At 36.2% G+C, this 22,930-nt stretch overlaps 1 protein-coding gene across 1 annotated transcript; it reads left to right on the forward strand.

Moving 5' to 3' along the window:
• Nucleotides 1-22,633, forward strand: LOC135694492 (rho GTPase-activating protein 45). The gene is made up of 30 exons (XM_065213264.2): nt 1-612; nt 1,318-1,732; nt 3,404-3,632; nt 4,277-4,343; nt 5,052-5,286; nt 5,930-6,006; nt 6,171-6,237; nt 6,347-6,411; nt 6,897-7,007; nt 7,254-7,334; nt 7,849-7,917; nt 8,400-8,579; nt 8,833-8,892; nt 9,119-9,312; nt 10,294-10,643; nt 11,127-11,263; nt 11,689-11,748; nt 12,003-12,134; nt 12,654-12,704; nt 13,561-13,647; nt 14,386-14,442; nt 15,667-15,833; nt 16,371-16,451; nt 16,646-16,727; nt 17,288-17,353; nt 17,786-17,834; nt 18,071-18,125; nt 18,850-18,913; nt 19,588-19,678; nt 19,972-22,633. The coding sequence occupies exons 1-30, from the start codon at nt 514-516 to the stop codon at nt 21,237-21,239; spliced, it is 4,746 nt and encodes a 1,581-aa protein (XP_065069336.2). The 5' UTR covers nt 1-513; the 3' UTR covers nt 21,240-22,633.
• Nucleotides 22,634-22,930: the final 297 nt, after the last annotated feature.

Consider the following 22,930-nt stretch of genomic DNA (forward strand, 5'->3'; position numbering starts at 1 on the left):
CAAGCATTATTCTACTTTGCAGTAATTGTTTTTAATCAAGTCAAGGTCTTCCTTTGTACCCATTCTATCAAGCCCAACGTAAATTCTCAACTTGCATCATTAGCCCTTTCTTCTTGATAATCCGCATTCCAAGTAGATTGGGAATCTTCTAATGGCCAATAGGAATTACCAACATTAAAGTGGCAATGAGGCGGATATCATGAACGAGTTATTCGTCACGAAACTGCAAATGCCCAGTGAAAGTTGTACTGTGCTGTTCTTTTCGTCACGTTACTTCGGAGTTAGACAATCAAACACGGATGGACGTATACAAAACTATTGACATTCTTTTGAATAAAATCAAAAGGTGGACAATTAATGCATAGAAAAAACACAACTTGGAGATTAAAGTCCTGGCATCGCGTTGATTGTAGAGAGAAAAAAGCAGCGCGGCTTGCCAGGACCAGGCGCTTTATGTTGCTCAAGATGTGGTATCAATGAAGGAATGGGACAAAGTTTGTAAATAAAAGAAAAATGAAGGGTATTTTTCCAACTTTTCGTCGGTGGAACAGATCTGCGACACAAGACAGCCCGCAACACGACGTAATCGACGGGCGCAGAAAGAATGCTATGGTAAGATTACCGAATAATTTTAATTGGATACGTTTTAAACCCATGGCTTCTTTTGTTTATATTTCCTGCTAAACAAATATTGATACAAAAAGCCACCCGTTAAAATGATTTGTTGAAGGCCTGCATTGAATCAATCATGCAGAGGCGAATCTCTGAAAACCTACATGATCTATTTACAATCAATTCCGCGTGTTTGTTGACAAGATGGGTGTGGAATAATGCCTGTTTTATCAATCTGCAATCAATTGCTCCTATCGTCTTCTTCTCGCCAGCGTGCTAAAAGTTTATTAAAACATTGAAAGGGTAGTATTGTTCTAAACATAGATTATATTATTTGACATGGGATTATGAAGAATTTTCTACCATATAAGAACTAAATAAGCATTTGCTCTGCTAATTGTTCTTTATGAGTATTTGCCTCCGGAATGCAAATGAGCCCATCCCGAGGATGATTTGCGGGATTCTAATATTGCATCCTTTGTTCTCTTTATTTCTCTAGTTTTCTATTGTTCTTTTGCTATTGTTCTTGCTGTCTCTTTTTAATCTTTTATTGTCTGTATTGTTCTATGTGACAGTTTCCTGTTTTGTTTCGACGAAACCGCGGGTAAAGCTCGCTTTGCATATTATTACATTGGGGCTCATAATATGTAGCGAAGTAGGAACAGGAATTAAATTATAATTGTTCATTTTAATATTTTGTTTTAGCAATCTCCTTCAGTACATCGCTCATTTGATGAAACTTACTCTAGCCCCAAAAATCGAACTGGCAGAGGTTATTTCCGCCCGACAACTCCAAGATCTCTCAGCGACGATGTGAACTCAACTCTGCTTGATAGCTCAGCGGCCTACTATTCTTCGGATTCAGATGGACAACTCTCACCTTCTCCGGACGATTTGCGTGATTTAGAAAGGATCAAATCGTTTGTCATAAATATCGAAAAGCCAGTTAAACGTGGAATACTGAAACAGCAATCAACACTGGAGGGGCCTAGCCCAGGAAGTTCGCCTGTCCACTCGAAGATGGTTGATCAACAAGACATTATCACTCTAACTCACCATGTGAGAAGCTTCTCGTCGGCTCTTAGAGTGTTGCGAGACTGCTTCCCTATCGAAGAAGAAGGTAACTTTAGTGCTTATTATCAACTTGAGGTACCTATTAAACATTTTAACTTGTGAGGATAACTTGATAGTTTCTTGCTTGCGGTAAATTTGTTTTTTATTTGGTACGTTGTTATCACTATATCTCGCTCTGCGAATCATCTAAAATTTGTTGCTCATTTGCTGGTTTTTAAAACAGTATGTGAAAATTGTTTCGGGTCTGTACGATCTGCTTAGCAAATATGCAGGGTACAGTCCGATAATGTATTCATGCAGAAAGTTGATACAATTTTAATGTACTCATGAATTCAAAATATTTGCCGCAGGAAAAACTTTAAAAGAATACTTGGCTAACCACATTTTTAATGCCAGTGTTTTTGTCGAAGTTAAGAATGTGTAAACATTTTATTGAACAATGTAGCCAGTAGGGAGGCACTCCAAACAATAACCACAGCACCGTTATGCTGATGCCTTTTGCTCAGTATTAATTTCTTCAAAAGTTATCATCTTTAGCAAATGAAAAAGAGCAGCTATTGTCCACGTTTTCTTGTTTGTTAACCTAAAATGGGGATATATATATGTGAAACATGCTAATCTTAGCATCCTCAGTATACTGAGTATAACGAGAGGAGTCTATATTACTTGTAATATGAAACCTTTTTTATGCCTGCAGAGAAGGACATTGTTTATTTTGTAAACATAGACTACCATGATGTATTTATAAATAAAAGAGATAGCAGGTATTCAAAACCTGGATGGGTGTGGCAGATTTAAGCCAAAATTGGCTTGTTCCAGTCTTTGAAATGCCAGAAGTTGGGATTCTAACACATACTTTGGGCTTTACTATGCTAGAAATACTATTGAAACAGTGCCTGTTGCTGCAGCAAATCATGCCAAGATACTTTGGCTACCAAAATGATAAAAAATTACAGTATAACCTACCCTTTTTCAACCAATTATTGAAAATACTTATCTTTAAGGGGCTGAAAATTGCCTGGGAAGCATGATAAGTAGATATACCTAAACCTAAGAATATAGAGATCAAACTTGATAACTTTGCCATCCCTGTCCCTGGATACAAACATTGTCGGCAAAATAACTACTTACTGTAGGTATGTCATGTTTTCCAGCATTTCCATAGTGTCCAAACCACCTTTTGAGAAAAACAAATTTTTCTTGGCAGTTTTCATTAACTTTATTAATTGTTATACATATGTGATTTTCTGGGTATAGAATAATCTGTGTTTGTTTGATAAATTTTTTACTTTATCTGTTTTTGCTGTTGAATCAGCTTTGGACCTTTCTCTGAGGCATAAATCTATAGCTAAACTATCTGTCAGACCCTTTTTTAAAACATAGTCAGGTCTGGCCATTTGAGGAGAGCCATAGCTCTTGCTCCCCTCCAGGCTCACCTCCATTGCTCTCCTAAATTGTTTTAAAAAGCAAATTGCTCTCCTTGAATATACGAAATATCAATTTTTTCCTTTCTTTCTGTTCTTATCTCTATACAAATTGCTCATCTGGAAATTACTAGGAGAGCTGTTAAATTGTTTCCCTGTTAAAAGTCTTGCAGGCCTGATAGTGAAGCAGAAGTAGGCAGGAATACTTTCTTACCTGAGAATATTCACCTAATAATATTTTCAGCATATGCATTTAATAATCTTTTATTCAAACTGCCGTATTTATTTTGCAGACAGAAGAGATCCAGAGGAAATACATGCTGATACACACCATAAGCTTGGAGAAGTTGTTTCCCTCCTTCAGGGGGTTATCCAGAGCTACCAAACTTTGAATCCGACAGAGATTATATCTGCTGCTGGAATTATTATCCAAAAGATAAAGAGGCACAATTATAACCACTTGAATGGACCTGATGGTTTTTATGAAGCAATTGACCAACTTGCACTTGCATTCAGCAATAGGTAAAATTGTTTTCGTATATATATACCATTTTAACTAGAATTTATCTCGAATTGAAAGTAATCTTTACACAATAACATATATAGATTTCATAACCTTTGTTAATAAGTTTTTTTTGCTCTTCTTATTTAAAATTTGTTTTTATATTTTGCTTTAGTATGTCAATTTTATTTTGGCAGAAATTTATTAAAGAATTATTCAATATGACATTACAGATTTATATCCTTGTTTTGTCAATAAATCTTAAGCCATTGTTTGTACAATATTGTGCATATAAATTTTGTGTGTGTACAATATTGTGCATAAAAAAGTCTTTAACTGCAAAATTGTTTTGATTTAATTATGTGGGTGTCTCATTGATGAAAATTAGTATTAATTTACAAAAGATGTTGTGCATTTAGCCATTGTATTATGATAATGTATGATATGGGAAGAAGGAATTTTTAAAAAAGTGAATTGAAGATAATATTGTACCAACAGAAATTATCATTCATAATATAAATAGACATAATAATCATCCTTGCCACTGCTCATAAACATGGATTCATATTTGAAGGTAGGGGTTGCATATTCAAAGGGGATGCTGATTGAGAATTTTTGCAGTGTATAAGATAACACCTTTAGTTTCTCTTGTTCTACTTTCTAGTGTCTCAGACTACTTGGAAGAGGACTTGTCACAAAACTTAGGCCATGCTGAAATGGGGCATATTACTGTAAGTTTTGAATTCCAATATTGTCTAATAAAGAATAACAGTTTTCGAGATATTGAACATACTTTATATAGTGAAATAAAGTAGTAATGAATATCTTTGAATAATTTTGGTAAGCAATGTTGTACTTTTATAAAGATATTTTGTCTATAGCAGTTTATGCAGTGAGATGTTTTGGGCAGTAACAGAATATATTCATAATATAATAAGAGAAAATGTAAGTGAGTCACACAAACGACCCAGGACTGGAACCGGTTACCAGCAACACTGTGTCATTGCTCTACCAACTGGGCTACATGGTCCTGTTTTCAAATCCATGCCAAAAGCCATACCACTAACAAATGCTAATTCGTATTTACATTTGCACAGTTCTTGAGGCCATCATAGAATCCATTGTAATGCACAATGAACCTGCTATGAGAAAAGTTTTCTCACATCAAAGGGAACATGACAGTCACCACAATTGGGTTATTGCAGATTGCAGGTCTGATCCTGCTCTGATCATGGCACTTGCTTGCATTTATTCTCAGTATATTTACCTGAATCCTATTCTGTACTAAAAATATGTTTAAAGGGGAAGTATACAATTACCCTGTGACTCTACCTTTAAAATATTGCCATTCTTAATCCAACTGAAAATTTCTTCGCAAACACACACTCAAACTGGTCTAGAAGCAATTAATGTTTGCTGATGCCATTATGAATTTTTAGTCATATGAAAACTTTCAAACTGCTGGAGGCTATGATGATGATGAGGACAGACGAGCCTTCTCAGATGCTGGGGCAGAGTACCCAGAGTACGATGATGAAGGGAGTGAAAAAGGTGCAAGTGAGGAAAGCATTGACAAAATAGGCTATGAAGAAAGCAAAAGATTGTCCTTTAACTTAGATGCACAGGGCAGCAATCTGATGAATGAGTCTGAAATTGAAAGAAGTACCAAACCAGGTGATTGATTTTTGTCAAGTAATGTATAAGGTTATCCAAATCATCAAAACAGTTTATATGTAAGTGTATTTTCAAGGGCTATGTCTTGAACTTCCAGAGTAGAACGTTTCAATAGAAACTGTCAGCTAGCTCTACTTATATATGTTGGGCCCAATGCCACCTCATTGGGTGGGCCAGAAGCCCATTTGGCTTGCACCTTGTGCTTGCCACATCCTTTAAAAATTGCCAGTACACTCCTCCAAGTTGCCTTAAACATGTTTTATAGTATATATTTCTGTTTCTGTTTTACTCCAATTCAAAGGAAAATAACATTGTTTTTTTTGTCAGTAAATACAGACTATGACATGCAAAAATCAATTTTTTTCCCTGCACGCATCGATAATTGGCAGGTTGGCAATGATTCTAATTGTTCAGAAAATATTTGCCATTCAGCAAACGACCAATAGAATGATGTGTTGATGCTTACCCTCTGCACGATAACGTTATCTTCTACTGGAGCAGCAACATTCTAAACAGCTAAAAGTTTATTGTTCCGATTGCCTAAGATTTTTAAAAGCATATAGAATACAGAACTAAATTCGTTTGTGTTAACAAACCACTAATTTTTTTGTTTACCAAATCTCAATTTTTATCATCTTTGTAGATCTATCAGCTGCAAGGGCAGAAGAACTCGATAAAGCATTGTTTAGTATTGAAGGAAGTGTTGACGTCACTTTACAGGTTTGTTTATTCTCTCAAGTAAATTGTTTCCGTTTTCAAACAGAAACACTATCTTAACTTTGAGGTAATTGTCTGTTAAATGTGAAATTCGATCGATCTTTATTGTGAAACCTGGCTATATTCAGTCTAAGTTTGTTTTTAATTCTAGTTTTTTACTTTTTTAGAGAACCAAAGTCTGGTCTAAGTATGCAAAAGACATCATATCATACATGGAGAGACGGGCTCATATTGGTATGTTCCATATTACTTACCAGCGAAGCTTGCTATTTTTTATTATATATTTATAAAAACATCTTTCCAAGTAATTCAAACTTAAGCATTTTTATTTTGTTTTCGGCAGAGTCTGACTATTGCAAGCAGCTTGCAAAGCTTGCCCAAACCACCAAGGCTGTTATAACGGAAGAGGTGAGTCAGCGCTACAAATTTATTGTCAGTATTAAAAAATTTTGAATTCTTTGTTAACTGTGTATCACCACCTGTGTGTCAAAATAACCCCGCCACTGTATTTCCTACAATATATTGAGATGAAAATTTCAGTATCGTCTGGATGCACTGCAACGCCTTTCTGTTGTGTTGGAAGCGTTTAGTGATCACACATAAAAGTTGCCTGCTTCTAGTTGATAAATGTTTGTCATCTTTAGGCCACGACGTTTCATGTCATCAAGTTTAAGGATGTTATTTGCTTCCTCCTTTGCTTTCCAGAACAGAGATGCCTGGTATCATTGCGATCACACTCCTTTTTGCTTTGCCATCTTCACCAGCATCGCCAATCAATTGTCCTTCATCAATTCCCCGCTTTATTGCTTATCTTTATACAGGCTTAAACCCTGTTTCCTTTTGTTCCCTGTTTTCTTTGAATATTCACTCGAGTTTGTCTTTATATGTTTTAGAGCTACTTACCCTTCCAGTCGACTTACGTCACGGCTCTGGAATATGATATCAACTTCGCTAAAAACTGTCAACAGAAGCTGCAACAAGACTTGAAAGGGAAAATAATCGAGGTCTGCTTTCAACATTAACGCTGCCATTATTTAACAAGGAAGTAATTTTCTCACAAAAGCTGCATTTCATGTGTTCAGTCGTTGTTACGAGGCATATTTTGAGTAACCTGTGTTGACTCGCACAAACCTCCATCGCATTGTACACCTAACTGTTTCAAAGGTTTTTGCAAGTTGGAGTTTGTCTTCAAAGTACCTTTAATTTTAAAACGATTTATACTTTTATTATTAAAAATTTTCTGATTTTAGCAATTAACATTACGGAGGAACGAACATGATAGACATAGATCAAAGTTAAAAGAAAGATGGAATAAAGAACTAAAGAAATTGGTAAATCAGACTATTTGTCAAGTTTGTTGTCCAGTCTGAAGGGGCTTATACCATTTTTCAATCAAAAAATGGCCAATCAGTGAGCGTGATTCCACTGAACGCTAATTGATTGGTTAATTTGATTGACAGATTTGATCGTTTAAGCCACTTCTCTATTTGTCGATTGGCTTAAAGTTCTGAATTTTGAATTTGATGAATTGCTCTACTTGAAGTGTCAAGGGTTTTCTGCACATTGCTGGAAAATATAGCACAGAACTAGAGGGATAGCTTTTCTTATTATTCTGCTCAAAACCAAGGTCTTCTTAGTAAAGTGATGAAAACAGACTTCGAGAAAGACCCGATAATCGAAACATTTGTTTGGGCGTCAAAACTGTCAATATTGATGGACAGTATTGCTTTAACATTCATAAACACAAACACAGTTTTAAAAGTCATCTTAAAAATCTACAGTGCGTCTTATTATTGTTTTCATGGAAGAAATGTTGTTTCTAATTGCTGTTTTGTCGATTCACAGAACGACAGTGTAGCGAATTTGAGGAAAGCTAAGTCGATGTATGTTCAAAAGCAACAAGAATTAAAGAAGGTAATTCCGAGCAATTGCAAGCTTATGTCTGGTTAGGTTGAATATTTCGTGTATTGTTCTCGAGCTAGTAGATAAAGTCAATAAATTTGTTTTGATATTCAAAAGATGTTTTTGCGCATCGAAAGACCAAGCTAGCCGTTAGCAATGTTCAGCTTTTTGTCTGCTGACCGCGCATATTTTTTTGCTACCGCTGAGCAAGAGTTTTGAGACACAGCTTTTGGTGTTTCTTATGATTACGGGGCTGAAACTGTCAATAAATTATGTACACACTAACTAAAAATTTAGACCACTGTTTAAAAGCCATTAATCTTGAATTGATTCCAATAATGTTTGATCTAATCCAGTCAAATCCAATTTTAGCGTTAAAGCCAGGTTAATTTGTATGTATTTTTCACTTTGTTATTTTTTATGTACGAAGAATGAGTGGACATTCCAGTGTTGGTGGATCATGTCATTTTTATGTTTGATTTTTCTTTTCAAAGTTTGTCGACAAGCAAGAAAAGGATGAGGCAGGTCAGAGCTCTTCCGTCGTTGCATCTTTTTCAATTGGGAAGAAAAAGAAAGAAGAGGACATCGCGAAGCGTGCAGAAGAGGCTGAAGATTATTACAGAAAAAGCGTGGAAGAAGCGAATACGAGGCAGACATCGATTGAGGAAGTTAGGGTATGAAAAATACGTCATTGAAAGCTTGAATAGATATTAAAGTGGAAAAGTGCCATTACGACCCTTGAAAATAATTTTTTACGGATTGGAAAGATAAAAGCAACTGCATTATCAAAAAATTAAGATAGAGATATAGCATAAAACCTATCAATCACCAAGTATCATAAGCTTACAGACAAATGATAGAGTTTCTTCGAGGCTTTATATTGAAGACTCTCAAAGGATTCAAGTCTATCGGTTTTTTTATTTTCAGCAAACTGTTCTTCGCGAGCTTCGTGAACTTGTGTACCAATGTGACATGACAATGCGAGCTGTGAGTATATTGTATTCATAATCAATTATGATTGTTGTATCTTAAGAGATTAAATATTCCTTGCATTTCTTCATTCTGTATTTCAGAATCTTCATTTGAGAAGTCTTGATTGTCTTCGTAAGAAAGAAGGAATTTCGATTGGCAAATCTCCACCACTGTAGACTATATTTTACAGGGCTTTCCTAATTGGAGCTAGTTGTAACGAATACCTTTTTGGAATTTTCAGGTCACGTGTGGGTATTTCCAAATTATGGAGCAGCTCGCCGCTCACCTGCCACATCAGTACATGACCCTTGCGAAGGACAGTAAGCAGTCAGAGGTCGGAAAGCAATTCTCAGAGTTTATCAAACTGCAACAGACGACCTCAAAGAAAACTGCGCCTAAAAGGTTCTCCTTTGAAATTTACAGAGCAGAGGAAAGGTGGGTTTAACAAGGATAGTAATTTATTCCATTGAGATAGTAATTTATTCCTTCGAGATAGTAATTTATTCCATTGTAGATAGTAATTTATTCCATTGTATATAGAAAAACGCATTTAAAATGGATAGACGGGCATCACATTTATATGTGGTCATTTTTAACTGCCCGTTGTTGTGTTGTCCGGATGTGAAACATACCTATGCCTGTTCTTTTGCATTTTTTGCACTGATTCTTGAAATAAAGTGTGCAAAAGCGAGACAGATTGTGCCAAGACATTTGTTGGCAACAACGTGACTTGCTTGACTATTAGGCAAGCAATTGATCAAACGCGAGGAACAAATCAAACACGCTACTGTTCCTCTCGGACTACTTTCGACCTGCAGTTTGATGTAAATCTTTGCTTATCATTTTTGTCGTTATCCGTAATTTTATACTCTGAGCAGTGTTGTCGAGTGGAAGTACTACTCTACGATATTTTCGATTTTTTGTAATTTTTAAATTTTTCAGTGCCACAGGCTTATCTGCTACAGACTCCTAAAAATGTAGACATTTGTTACTTTATTGGCACTTTCCGTTATCTATTATGAAGACGATGTTATGATGTCTAGACGAAATAGCAATCATTAATACTGCAAGCATAAAGAGAAAAACCCGACAATTGAGGTCTTGCGTTTTAAAGGCTTACTAGGGTGCCATTTCTGCTACATTTAAGCCGGGTCGCAGGATTTGATACTTTGTTGAAGGGCATGCGCAATCAGGCGCGTTAAAATTGTGCCTTCAGACGATTTTAGCAATGTTCCTTTTCTCAGTTCCTGCAAGTTGCACAAATCAAGCTCGATTTACTCATTTAATGCAGCCTTAAAAAAGCAAAAGAATAAATTTAACATCAATGATTTTAGAACTAAAAATCAAAATGGAAATGGCGACGTACATATTATGATGAATCGAATGCTTCTTATTTGTTGTAATCTGTCTAAACAGGACTGATTCGGATAAAGGCTACATCGGACCGGCTGATTTGCTCAATGTCGCTTCACCGGATCCGGACCTAGAACAACGGGAATCCCCTTGCAACGTACAGAGACGAATCAGTACGCATTCGGTCGGTTCAGACACCTCTCTCAATCGGGCATCATCCCCCATTCCAACGAAGAAGCGTCACAACGCATGGGGTGTCCCGAACAGGCATTCGAATAGCGACGACACTGCAAGTGTCAGCAGCAGATCCTTGCCAGGTTCTCCCTCTGGCAGCCCAACTCTGTCAAAGAAGGCTAATGCACAAAGATTGTCACTCAGCACCACAGAAATGGACATGAGAGATGCACTGAAAAGTAAGATCGCTTTACTAAAGTTTTAGAAGCTTCTCTGTTTTCGTTTGTCTATGGTTAAAGCAGATTTGAAGGGAATGTTTTAGAAACTGCAAAATTTCTAACTAGAAAAATTAATTTTTTGTGAAATATTCTTATAAATATTTTTGACATTTGCCCAATAATATCGATAGAATAATAAGGGCAGTTATATCAGCTATCACATTTACAGTTCAGGGTAAATGAAAAATTGTTCAGGCTAAGTTTGTATTAAATTTTTATTCAACTGTAGGGAACAGTCCTTTTCTTTTACAAATCTCTTTTTCCAATTTTCTCCCTACAATGTCGGTTGTTCGACTCAATGGTATTTTGCTGCAACCATCCCAACCATCCCAGGTTTGATTTGTGTTTGGCGTAACCTTTGTAAGTATTTCTAGGGTTTTTCGTTTGCTACAGATCATTACATGTTCATCACTAGCCTTAATCTTGAAATTTCTTTACCCGTAGAAGACATTCCAGCTCCATTCAAGAACCTAAAATTGTCGAACCCTGCTTTGACGCACAAGTTCAAAAAACTTAGATCTTCTTCAAAGTGCAAGAAATGTGATACATACGTCTATTTCTATGGCGCTGAATGCGAGCTAGTAAGTTTTTAATGCAGTAAATGTCGCCTTTAATGTTTCCTATTCTGTTCATGCCATAAAGTGATTGGAATTTTCTGCATTTAAGTTCTCCCGAATTTTTAATCATTATGTTTTTAGTAAAGGAAGATTTGCAAATCGTTTATCGCAAAATTCGATAGCCAAAACCAAGACAGAGTAATCTAAGACTGAATTCTCGAAAATCGATATTTTGTTAAATATTAGCATCCAATGAACCTCTCCCCCTGCCAACATCCATTGCACGCATCGCATGAAAAAATTGATTTTTAAGCTTTAATGGTTTATCAAATTCTTGATTGAGGTGTTAATTTTAACCAGCGTTCTTCTTTTTTTTTCTTGATTATATTTCTAAGTTTTTTGTCTATTGTAACAATCAAAAGAAGGTAACACGCGTGTTTTCATTCTAGTGTGGTTTAACTTGTCATAAGAAGTGTCTGGAAACGTTGGCCATAAAATGTGGCAAATCGGTGAGTGTGAGGACTAAAATGTCTCTTGTGACCAGAAATCAGTTGTAGCCATGCATTTTGCAGGTCTCTGGAGTCAAAATGTTTACCTCAGCTACACTTCCAAAGTCCCAAAAGTATAAAACCATTCATGTAAACAAATCAACAGTAAAAAAGCTATTTTAACTTAATGTAACTTCTTACTCTTCAAAGCTTTCTTGTTTGATTAAAGACAAGCTATCTAGGATAACATCACAATATTTTCGTTTTGTTTGCAGAGACTCCCGAGGAAGATGACAACGTTTGGTGTTGATTTTCAAAAGCATTTAGACGCGACAAGAAGGCATGATATTCCGCTCATAATGGAAAAATGCATCACTGAAATCGATCTCCGATGTCTTGAAGTAAAGGTATTTATTTCTGTCTCGTTTACAATCGATTTGAAAAAGCTTTCTTTTAACAAATTTCTTTTTTGAAGTCAAAGGACTAAATTTTTTGTAGCTATTAACATGCTGGTGCCTTAGCTCATTTTGGATACTAAGCAGGGATAACATGAAGACCAATTGTCATGATGTGTGCAGCATTACACATTGATATCTATGGATGTTTACCTTTTGACGCATTTAACCCGAAAACAACAGAAATTTGAGGGATACATCTAATTCTAAATGCAGTGTGTTGTCAATGAAGTATTTGCTTCCAAACTTCAGAACATTGTAATTAGTACTACATTTTGCCAGACTGACAATTCTTTCATATTTCCTTTCATACATGTTCAATTAATGGTTATCCGTTCATTTCTTAAGTTATCGTATATATATTTTTACGGTCTTAAATGTTTAATTACTGTTCCTAGAAACACATTTTCGGTGTAACTTGTCATAAATGGCCTAAAGATTGAAAAATTTTTAACTTGTTGTTTGTTACAGGGTATCTACCGTGTTTCTGGAGTGAAGACAAAGGTCGAGGCCTTAAGTCAGGTGATTGATCTTAACAAAACAAATAATTGGACAAGTTTTGATAGAAGTAGTCTCCAATTTCCATATAATTTTTTTTGCCACCTTTTTGGTGTCATGAAGAAGCGCAATCAGACTATAAGACAAGAGAAGTTAACCAAAGGCTTTACCAAGTTGTGAATCAAAATTAGCCTATTGGCAAAATATGGTTTTATTTCACCCATAACAACCTGCCAACATAAAAGCTAGCGGGGAAACAGGCTTTTCTGCCTACATTGGATCGATAATTTTTCATGTGGGGATAGTTTCAAAATATTTCAACGAAAACGACCTACCCCGGCCGGTTATATTAGAAACATATCGCCATGGAAAGCTTTGATGTATTCTATCTATCAAGTAATTTTGCTATTAGGACCTGGTGCAGTTGATGTGCTCTATCTGATGTGATCGTAGCCTACGACCTTTTTCTTTTCCATATCATTTTATTTAGACTTAAGTGTTTACTACGTCATAGCTGGAGTCGCATGGGTTTTTCTCAGTCCAAATACTATAACAAATCGTTCTCTTGACATAAACTTCTTACCACTTTCAAAATTTCCAAGAACAGATCTTTCGGGACACTTTTTGAATGAAATCTCTTTGATGCTTGATCTACTTTAATATACTAAATGTTTTGGCTTTCCTAAGACCATAACCGCACTTGCTGTTATGATAATTGGTTCAGCCAAGAGGCAGTGTATTTTCTCCTTAAAAAACGGCAGTCAAACGATACTTTTTGCAGAAAAAAATTACATGTCTACCAGAATATGTCTGCTATGGTTTTTTTCTTTAATTTATTTATCTTAAATACCTTGATTAATTTGATATTTCTTTCTCATAGCAATTCGAAACTGCCGGTTCCGCGGTCGACTTGCAGTCCACCCATCCGCATCTGATAACCTCGGTTTTAAAACTTTACCTGCGTGAGGTTGGTTATGCTCATTTGTTACATTTACAAAGGGTGTTTAAACTTGTGTCCTACATGTCCAGTTTATTTTATTGACTTTCTCTGTATGCTCTGAATATGAGCTGCTAGATTCGGCTGCTGTGAAAGTCAAACATCTCTCCCAGCTTTATCTCTAGCACTTCTTATCAACCCACCTATAGAACATATAAACGTGGCATTATGCTGTATATCTTTAACAATTAGAAGCTGTTTTCTCTTAACCACTTTATATTATCAATTCCATATATCGTAAGCATATCTAATTTGTTAAGTATTATTTATGAATACGTAAGTCGGAACGGTTGCAAGATGTATTTTTGAGTCTATATAATTCTTACTACGCTTGACCTTTGAGTTATCAATAGTAGTGTATTATCTAACATTGTTTATAATATAATATTTTATAAAGTGTATAAATTATAAATGCGCCGTCAATTTCCCAATGGCCGCCTTAAGCGTGAAGAAGGAGTTGCAACTTAGAGCCGTCCTGTTCTAAACACCAAATAGCATTTACAGTTCTGCCTATACGGCATTGAAACTTCAAGACCGACTGGTAAAACAGTGATTTTCGTTAATCAAAAAATGCTATCAACTAGCTAAATTATATTTTATTAGATTATTACTTTGAATTGGATAAGCAGAATCTATTTATCTGATAATTTAAATCAAAGCCTATTTCCTTTTTACAAAATGCAACAACAGGTCCTGTTTTCATTTCAGTTGCCAGAACCATTAATGACATTTGACCTCTACAACGATTTCATACAGATAGCAAAGGTAATATTTCATATCTAAATACGTTTTTGGTACCGCAAAATTTGAACATGGCACGAAATTGCGCAAACATAGCATACTGAAGCACTTTTCGTAGGACACTCTTCAGAGTATGAACGCCGGATATGACCGAAAGTAAGCATAAAAGTTATGTCCAGGTTTGGATCGAATGCAGCGAGAGTCCTTTTTGTGCCGCGTTGCTTTTGATTTACACCTGGATGCTTCGTGCCATTTTCATATTCATATTACTTTTTGTAATTTTGCACGATAAATCTCACCATATGTTATAAAATATGCTGAATAAAGAATAATCTGGTCAGAGGCCAAGGACGTCTTCATCCTCCCTCTAGACCTGATATTGATATTGTATATATTATGTTTCCTTTTGCCAATTCTAAGTTTTGTCACTCATACGCAAAAAATTTACAGCTTCTCATCACTGAGATATATAAGACACGTATAACCTTAATCCAGCATTTATGGAAGACATATTTATTGCTAAGCACCCCTAATAAAACCTAAGGAACGGAAGCCAAATGCTTTTTCCAAAAGTCAGAACTACCACCTTTGGAATAGAAACCATTTCATATCTAGGGGGAAACTATGGCATAAGTTGTCCACAGAAATAAAAGAGTCATCTTGCCCAGTTTAAAACTCGGATAAAAAAATGGAAAGGAGAAGAATGTTGTCGCAAATTATGTAGATGCTACGTAGCTCAGGTTGGATTCCTTGACTAGAAAATAAAAATAGTTGTCTTGGTGTGAAAATCTCAAGACATATTTTAACTAGGTATATATCTTTTAACTGTTTATTGGCCTGTTTCGATCCACAACTGGGTATATATTTTTCATCGTGTTCTTTCGGACCCTGATTCTGACGTTTTATGCTCTGAGGAGTGTCAGACGAAAAAGCTTTTAGTATGTTGTAAAATGTTTGTTTTTTTCAAAGCCATTTCAAATTCTGTCCCGCAAAAAGTTGTTCGCATCTGTTAACTGTAATGCATTGTAAAATATAATCCTTTTTTTAATCTTCAATTTCATTTCTTTCATTAATTAACTAATTGTTTTATATATGTAATTATTAATTATATATTCATTCTTAATTGCTTTTTATTCCAAATTGTTGTAAAGTAGGCCTAAATTAGTTTGTACACAAATTGTACATAGACAGCTATATTATACCCGCCTACTGTAAATAAATTGATTATGATATTATATTATTATACAGGATAGCAGTGGCTTGAAGTTCACACGGAAAGAAAATAGCGAAGTTGAATATGATGAAGACAACGATGTGAAATGCGAAAACATCATTCGAAGACTGCACGAGTGCGTTCTGAAACTGCCCCATGCCAACTATTTCACTCTTGTTCGGCTAATGAAACATTTAAAAAGGTGTGTATCAGTTTCTAAGTTTCTAATAAAAACTTTTGCCCATTTTGTCTTAGAGAGAGCACGCCTTGAAATATTATCACGTTCGAGGAAAAAATTCAGAATATATTCAGCACCCATTAATTAAAGGAAGGAGTCAAATGTTCTTTAAGCGAAAGATTTGCTATGAAATGTGCTTGTGGAAGTTTAATGTCTGTTTCCAAAATCTTATGCAGTTTAGATCGCTTCAGTTTTGATTCATCTGAACTTTAGTCTGTTATCACACTGTATGTATCTTCTATATAAAATAACCATTGACAAAGCAATACAGAAAGTATCATTTTTTGAATTTTTGCTTGCAGCCAAAACAGCCTCTACATTTTGTCCCTAGGTACCGTAAACTCTATGTGATAGCCCAAGATGTTCGACACAAAGTTTTCTTCGAATTTTAGGTTTTATGAATAAACCTTAGTTCGGACTCCTGTTATCTTGTAAATTATGATTTTAACGACGGTGTATACGTAGTTCAAGTAATATGACATGACTTTGTTTACTTTCCAGGGTCGCCAACAACGACACCTTTAACCAGATGTCTTGCAATAATATCGCAATCATCTTTGGACCAAATTTACTCAGGCCAAAGTGAGTTAGAGTCTGTTTTCATTAATTGCTAAGTATAAGAGACATTCATTGATTTTCTTTGTTCATTTGCTCTACTGCTCTAATGGCGAATTTGTGTGCACAGTTACAAGCAGCTATGTTTTCTTTGTAGCAGACAAACACGAAGCAAGGTTTAATATTTCGACTGCTAACATTTTCCCCCATTGCTTTTGTAGGGGAAGCCCTTCGTCACTATCTGCTCTTATGGATATGCCACATCAAGTAAGGATAGTCGAGTTGCTGGTTCTGAATACAAACGTAAGTACCTTGGTATTGAAGTAATTTGGAATTCTTATCTGCTTACTTTTCCTCATAAAAAATGGCATTGGCGCGTTCACTTTAGCTTCGATTGTCGCAAAGGTCTCTGTGTAATTTAAACTATCTTTTAGATTGTAAAGAAGTTGCATTTCAATTTTACATCGGGTTAATTTATCCTATATTTTAACGTTAATTGCGTAGTTTGTATAAAATTTTGGTAGGTTGTTATTTTTAAGATGTTATCATTTTTAATTTTAGCGGCCTAGGCTCGCTTGGTCTTGATTTTCTTGGGTTTCATAAAGTTGTGGTACTTTAGTCTGCTTTGAATGAAAAATGTTGAATTCATTTGAACTTATCTATGCTTCGATATGGTTACCCGCGAAAATAGCCATAGACAACGATCAAATTCATTCTCTTTTTGTCAACTTCAATGTCCATTTTACGCCTAATAGTCGTACATTATTTTATGCATGCAAAGTAAACGTTTGAGCAACGTATCATGTATATGTAGGGGTTGGTTTGCTATGGTCGTTGGTAAATGCATGCACATTCCATTATAGATCTTAGATGAGGACTTTGGGAAAGCAAAAACTGGCAAAGATGAAGGCGAAATCGAGCCTATACAGGTGAATGTTGTTTTGATATTTTTCAAAGAGAGAAAATTACCAGAAATATGGTTGTTATTTTGTAATTATTTGTTTATTTGTTTATTTAACATCTCATTTGCAAATGCACTCGTATATTTTATTTCCCTGTTGCCCCGATAAACGTGCTCTTCTTAGTTCGCCAAGACACCCCAGTTGAACATATTCTACATTTCAGTATTGAAATGATATTGAAATTCTGTAGTTTTGTTTTCACTGTTGGCTTTGTGGGCTAGAAATTTTCCAGTTTGGCTAAGTGAATATTCGTAGATAATGTGTTTCGACAAATTAGTATTGAACTTCCAAAATATGCTATGACACTTTGCTGACACAAGTCGATGATCGCTGAAAACACTTTCAAATATACAAAAGAACACAAATAGAGCATGTATTCAAATGTGTTCTTCCTTTCAGGGTGACACAAAAACAGAGATGCGAGACTCAAGCAACCCGTCGGAGCAAGGTTATTATTTTTTCTTTGCAAACACTAACAGAACATAACAAAACCAAAATTTTCGCCAGTGGGAATTCTTGTTAATATTGCGAATTGAAGGGTTTTATATTAACCATAATGATGTGCTTGGACCCTCTGCCCACTTCTCCTATCAAATACTCGTGACTTATGTTATAACATTTCGACCATTATAAAAACTATTGCAATATTAAACTTTTGCTAATTTTTTCCAATTTTAATTGCAGATCTCGGCTATAATACCCAGCCTGACCAACTCGATGACGGAAGGCAAGAGTTGAGGTAATTGACCATGCTTCCCAGTTAGTGCATTAAAAGGCCCTGTTAATTTTGTTACCCGGCAGCGCCCCCTCACTCCCCTGCCTGTGCCTTGAAGGTTCATCGTCTTTTGCTTTGATAAAAAGCGGAAAGTTTCTGCTACAGGAATCCAAGTAAGAAAACAATACTTTGTTCAACACAATATGATTTTTAGGGCTTGATACTCAATAAATCTAGTCAGAGAAAGACATGAATGAAAAAGAAACATACAGGCTGATTTTTAATGGTTGGAAAGAACACAGACATTTATAATCATCGCTATTACCACAAGACATATCCAACCAATTTTAGAGTCAAAATGCACCATTTAGATGTACGAACCACTTGCAGGAACCGCTGACCCTGAAGGTCTCATATGCATTTTTAAAAACAGACTGAAGAATATTGAAATTCTTGAAACATTGTAAAACTACGCGTCTCTTGGCGGTCATTCACTTTAGGCCGGATTAAACCAAGCGAATCAAAATACAGTGCAGTTTGCCAAGTGAATCTCGATTGTCTTCACATTATGTTTTGATCCGCATTTCCGAGCAATTGTTTCCCTATGGTCGAATACTAATTTTTGGAGAAACCTTTACAGATACAAGGTGTATGGTATCCTAGTACAGCCTCTTTCTGATAATGAGGTACCATCGGTTGCAATTGGTGTTATTATTCTTGCCTGGCAGCTTACTTCTTTTGGTTTTAGTTTATCTGATGAGCTGCAGCTCGACTTCCCTGAGATTTTCAAAAGGAGTGATAGCGATGGAAGGGTATGGCTTTCTTTGATTGTTTCCAATGGATTTATATTAATGCCTTTTAGATTGACATTATAGTTAAGTTACTTTCGGGGTGAAATTTTCCTATGAAGTCATGCGAAAGAAAAATTGACCGCTTCCCGACCTAGTGCGTTTAGTAAGACGTATGTTTTGTCTTCAATCAAGACTGTAACGAATTTCTTGTTTATACCATTCTTTAGGATTTAGATCTTGAACTGGACTAAACCTGGGCACAGTGAAGTCTTTTATTTAACGAAAACTGTGATTTTATAATTTCCATTGTCATGGTCAAGCATAGAAGACCAAGTTGGACATTTCCTTTGTATTGTATCTAGAATGAAAATTGCACTCACAATTAAGGAGAACACTATGTCACAACTTCTTTAGATCATTGCTAGCTGTACCACTGCTGACACCCTTGTCAAACACAGGCATTCCATCAGTGCAATTATGTGACATCTTTAACTCTTATTTTAACAATCAGTTATTGTTTGATAATGGAAAGTATACAGTAAGACTTAAAATCACCCGCCTCTGATCTCTCTGCAGACAAAGCTCTAGATCTTAAGGTTTCCGATAAGTAATTTTCCTGCACCAATAACTCCATGCTTTTTTTAGTCGATCAGTTTATTATTTTGAGTCAATCATCTTTGTTTCTTTTCATGCAGGATATAGCATCTTCGTTTGGCTCACTGGACAGTGTGCCTGATATGCCGTCGCCAGATGTTGATTTCATAACCAAAGATTTGATTGATCGACGTATGCTACACCTTTTTTCCAATTGCTTTTTTTTCTTTGTTATTTATCATTTATCTTTATCGCATTCTACTATGTTACATCCATCCATAAGACGTTAAGTGTGAAAGCTTTCTGATCTATGGATGTTTACATGGCTTGGGGCTTCTCTGATATTTTCCTTGTCAGAAACAATTTTAAGATTATTTTATACAATTTTGAGCATAACTTTACCTGTAGTTGATGAAGTTATCTGTGTTCTTTTATTTATATTTAAGCATCAGCAAGTTTGTTTTAAAAAATTGTTCCTTTATCAGGAACTTCCAAACCACTTCCTGAAAGACCGTCCAGTCTGAATTTCGAAAGTTCCAGTCAGGTTTCGTCATCTCAGAATATCATGTCTGGCTCAGAGTCGAATCTGAGTTTTGGCTCGATGAGTCCCGTGGAGTTCCCCGACTCTTCAATGGAATTAGGGCGCGATAATGCAGGAAGGGCTACGGGAGAAGCCGAACAAGAGCAGAACGGTAAAGATGAGGCACCATTGGAAAAGCCATCATGTCGATCGCGGAGGGCAGGGCAGTTCGCAATAGGCTATGAATCCATCGCAGACACTGTTGCTGACACAACCAAGAGCAAGGAAGAAGAATTGCGGCCTTCTATACCGGAATCAGAAAATGAAGAGACCTCTGAGGCTGGCACGAAGTCAAAGAAAGGCTCCATCCTGGAAGATGGCGACGATGCTAACACAAATATTGAAAATCAGTCTACAAGTTCTCATAAAGCTGAATCCGCGAATGAAAATGTATCTGCCGAGTCTTCGCTGGCATCAACCGCTACAATAGCATCAACTACGCAAATGGCACCAAGTGTAGAAACTTTTATTTCGAGTCCACAAATTTTGCATTACCAGAAGCTGCCCCCAAAAGTCGCGCCAAAGCCACCTTCACCAGCTCGGACTCTAACCAGTCCGGAAATCAACAAACAGTACGATGACGTCACTGCAAAAAGCAAACAAGACATCGATACGGATATCGTAAATTGCATCCCCGGCAATACAAAAAAGCTGCTACAAAAATTTGCTACCGATCCTGATTCCAATGACACAGTAGAAAACATAGGTCAAAGCAACGAAGGTGTCACATCATGGACAACGTCCCCGAAACTCGTTCGCGTAGCAGAAGAAGGCAGGATGCCAGTTAACCGCACTAGCTCAAATACAGCAAAGCTTGTTGAGAAGTTCACAAAAGAGAAGGATCCAAGACGAGATAGTCGAGGCTCTAGAGAGGGCAGCCCTTTGGGTAATCGGGGGGTATCAGTAAGGCAAATGCTGAAACAATTCGAGTCAGGGGATGAGATGGATGAGGATGAAGTGCGAAGTGTACCGAGGAGGCAAAGTCAACCAGCAAAGGACCTGCAGAAGGATCAACAGAAAACCCCGCAAAAGGAGTCACGTGACAGTGCTGTCAAAACTGGGTCCTCATCATTTCCTAGGGAACAGAAATCATTTGGTATAAGTAAACAAAACGATGAAAAAGTGCGCAGCGTCAGTGACCTTGGCGCAAGGAGGGAGCCAAAGTTCGTATGATAATTGTAAATTGAAGTCAGTTTTAATGCCGGTCATCTGTCGCCGATGTTGTATATGCTAGGGTCTCCTATAGTTGTGAACGCAAGTATAACGATTGGGAATTTTCAAAACTTTTGGAGTGGTTTATAAGGGGTAGGGAAATCGATTAAAGTTCCATACACAGAGTGGAACAGAAAGAAAGGGAAAATATTAAAGGAGATTTTTGGTTTAAAGGGCCTGTTATTCGCATGTGAAAATATGTTTTTGGACATAGAGAATTTATTTGAGGAGTAAGAGAGCTTCAAGTTTTCACGATCGAAGACCAGGGGCAAGGCTATTAGGGACCCGATTGGTTGCGTTTTGATGGTGCCCTCTTTGGTTTTATTTTAAGAGAACTCTATTGATTGCTTGTTCCTTAGCAGCTATTTAACTAAAGCTGTTGTTTCAGGGGTGGGAAGCGACGCGTTCCAGCGGTATATAAAAACACTTAACTGCGCGGGCAACGTTTTTTCTAATAGTAAAGTAACGGTATTGGAAATATGATATATCTTGTAAATTGTTATAATTAAGCGAAATATTTTTATAGCGAAAATTGTTTTTGTCGAAGTAATAGAAATTTCTTTCTTGTTTCGAAAGAATCTTATATTAAAGTTAGAACCTATACGCCAGTTGTCTTGCGTTGAATTAATAACGGCTGATGGAAGGAATTGCGGCCTGTTGTGTGAAATGGTGTTATGCCCTGCTCACCTGTAGATGCAAGTGCCTTAACTGCTTAATTACATCCTGGAGCGACTATTGGTAGTATTTGACAGAACAGGGTAGACCTTATCGTTGTAGGTTTATAGATTTTTGCTTTGGTGCTAGGGAAATATCCATTTTTAACGATGTTTTCTCTTGTATTCTCCAATTGCTTAGCAGAGGAACTGTTCTAGCTAGTGCATTGTGTTATCAAAGAGGTTGTATGAAGACGAAGCTGGGAAATATTCAGTTAGATCATCCGTAGCCTGTCCTGTTCAGCCAAAGTATTTTTGTGTTCTTATTTGAACAACCCTGAATAGTCTAGATCCATCCACTTTGACATTCAGACTAAATATCGTCAATGCCATTTTCCTAGGATTCTCTAGGATCATACAAACATCTCTAGGATTAGCAATAAAATTGTTTTAACACACATTTTAAATGCCATGACGTTATAAAAATCTGTTTTGCGTTCATGTAACCTGTCAATTTTTTCAGATTGAAAATTTATGTTCATTTAATTTTGAAGCTACGTAAATAGTTGCAACGCTAAATCGCCAAAGCATATGAATCGTGACGTCATATATATTATAAAAATATTCATATTATGTTTCTCATAGTTATCGAAAAAACTTTAATTTTTAATTTTCACACATTGCGTACAAATCAACTGTTCTGTTTCTTTGTGGAAACCTTCTATTTCCTGGCCACGTGAATTGTGAAATTTTTCTTATCTCAGATCATTGCACTTTCCAGTAAGAAGCTAGGCATCGCAGGGCTTTTAAGAAAAAAGGTCAATTGATGACAAAATTGAGATATTTAGCCCCGCTCTTTGTATATTTAGAGTTGTCACTAAACGTTTGGGTGGGAGGTACAAGGCAATGATCAGCAGAGAAAATACGGTATTGGAAAACTGCAATGATTTTGGGTAGTGGTGTTGCGAGATCAAAATCACATTACTTTCGATCTGCATC

The sequence above is a fragment of the Rhopilema esculentum genome, chromosome 8 (assembly GCF_057945365.1).
Source record: "Rhopilema esculentum isolate cy_ngs chromosome 8, ASM5794536v1, whole genome shotgun sequence".
Classification (NCBI taxonomy): Eukaryota; Metazoa; Cnidaria; class Scyphozoa; order Rhizostomeae; family Rhizostomatidae; genus Rhopilema; species Rhopilema esculentum.

What these genes read in the sequence shown, in the direction of transcription:
- LOC135694492 (XM_065213264.2), top strand. Translation starts at nt 514, where the DNA reads ATGAAGGGTATTTTTCCAACTTTTCGTCGGTGGAACAGATCTGCGACA. An exon ending in AGGCTGTTATAACGGAAGAG is followed by an intron (nt 6,412 to 6,896) that starts GTGAGTCAGCGC and finishes TATATGTTTTAG; the next exon opens with AGCTACTTACCCTTCCAGTC. An exon ending in AGCAACAAGAATTAAAGAAG is followed by an intron (nt 7,918 to 8,399) that starts GTAATTCCGAGC and finishes TTCTTTTCAAAG; the next exon opens with TTTGTCGACAAGCAAGAAAA.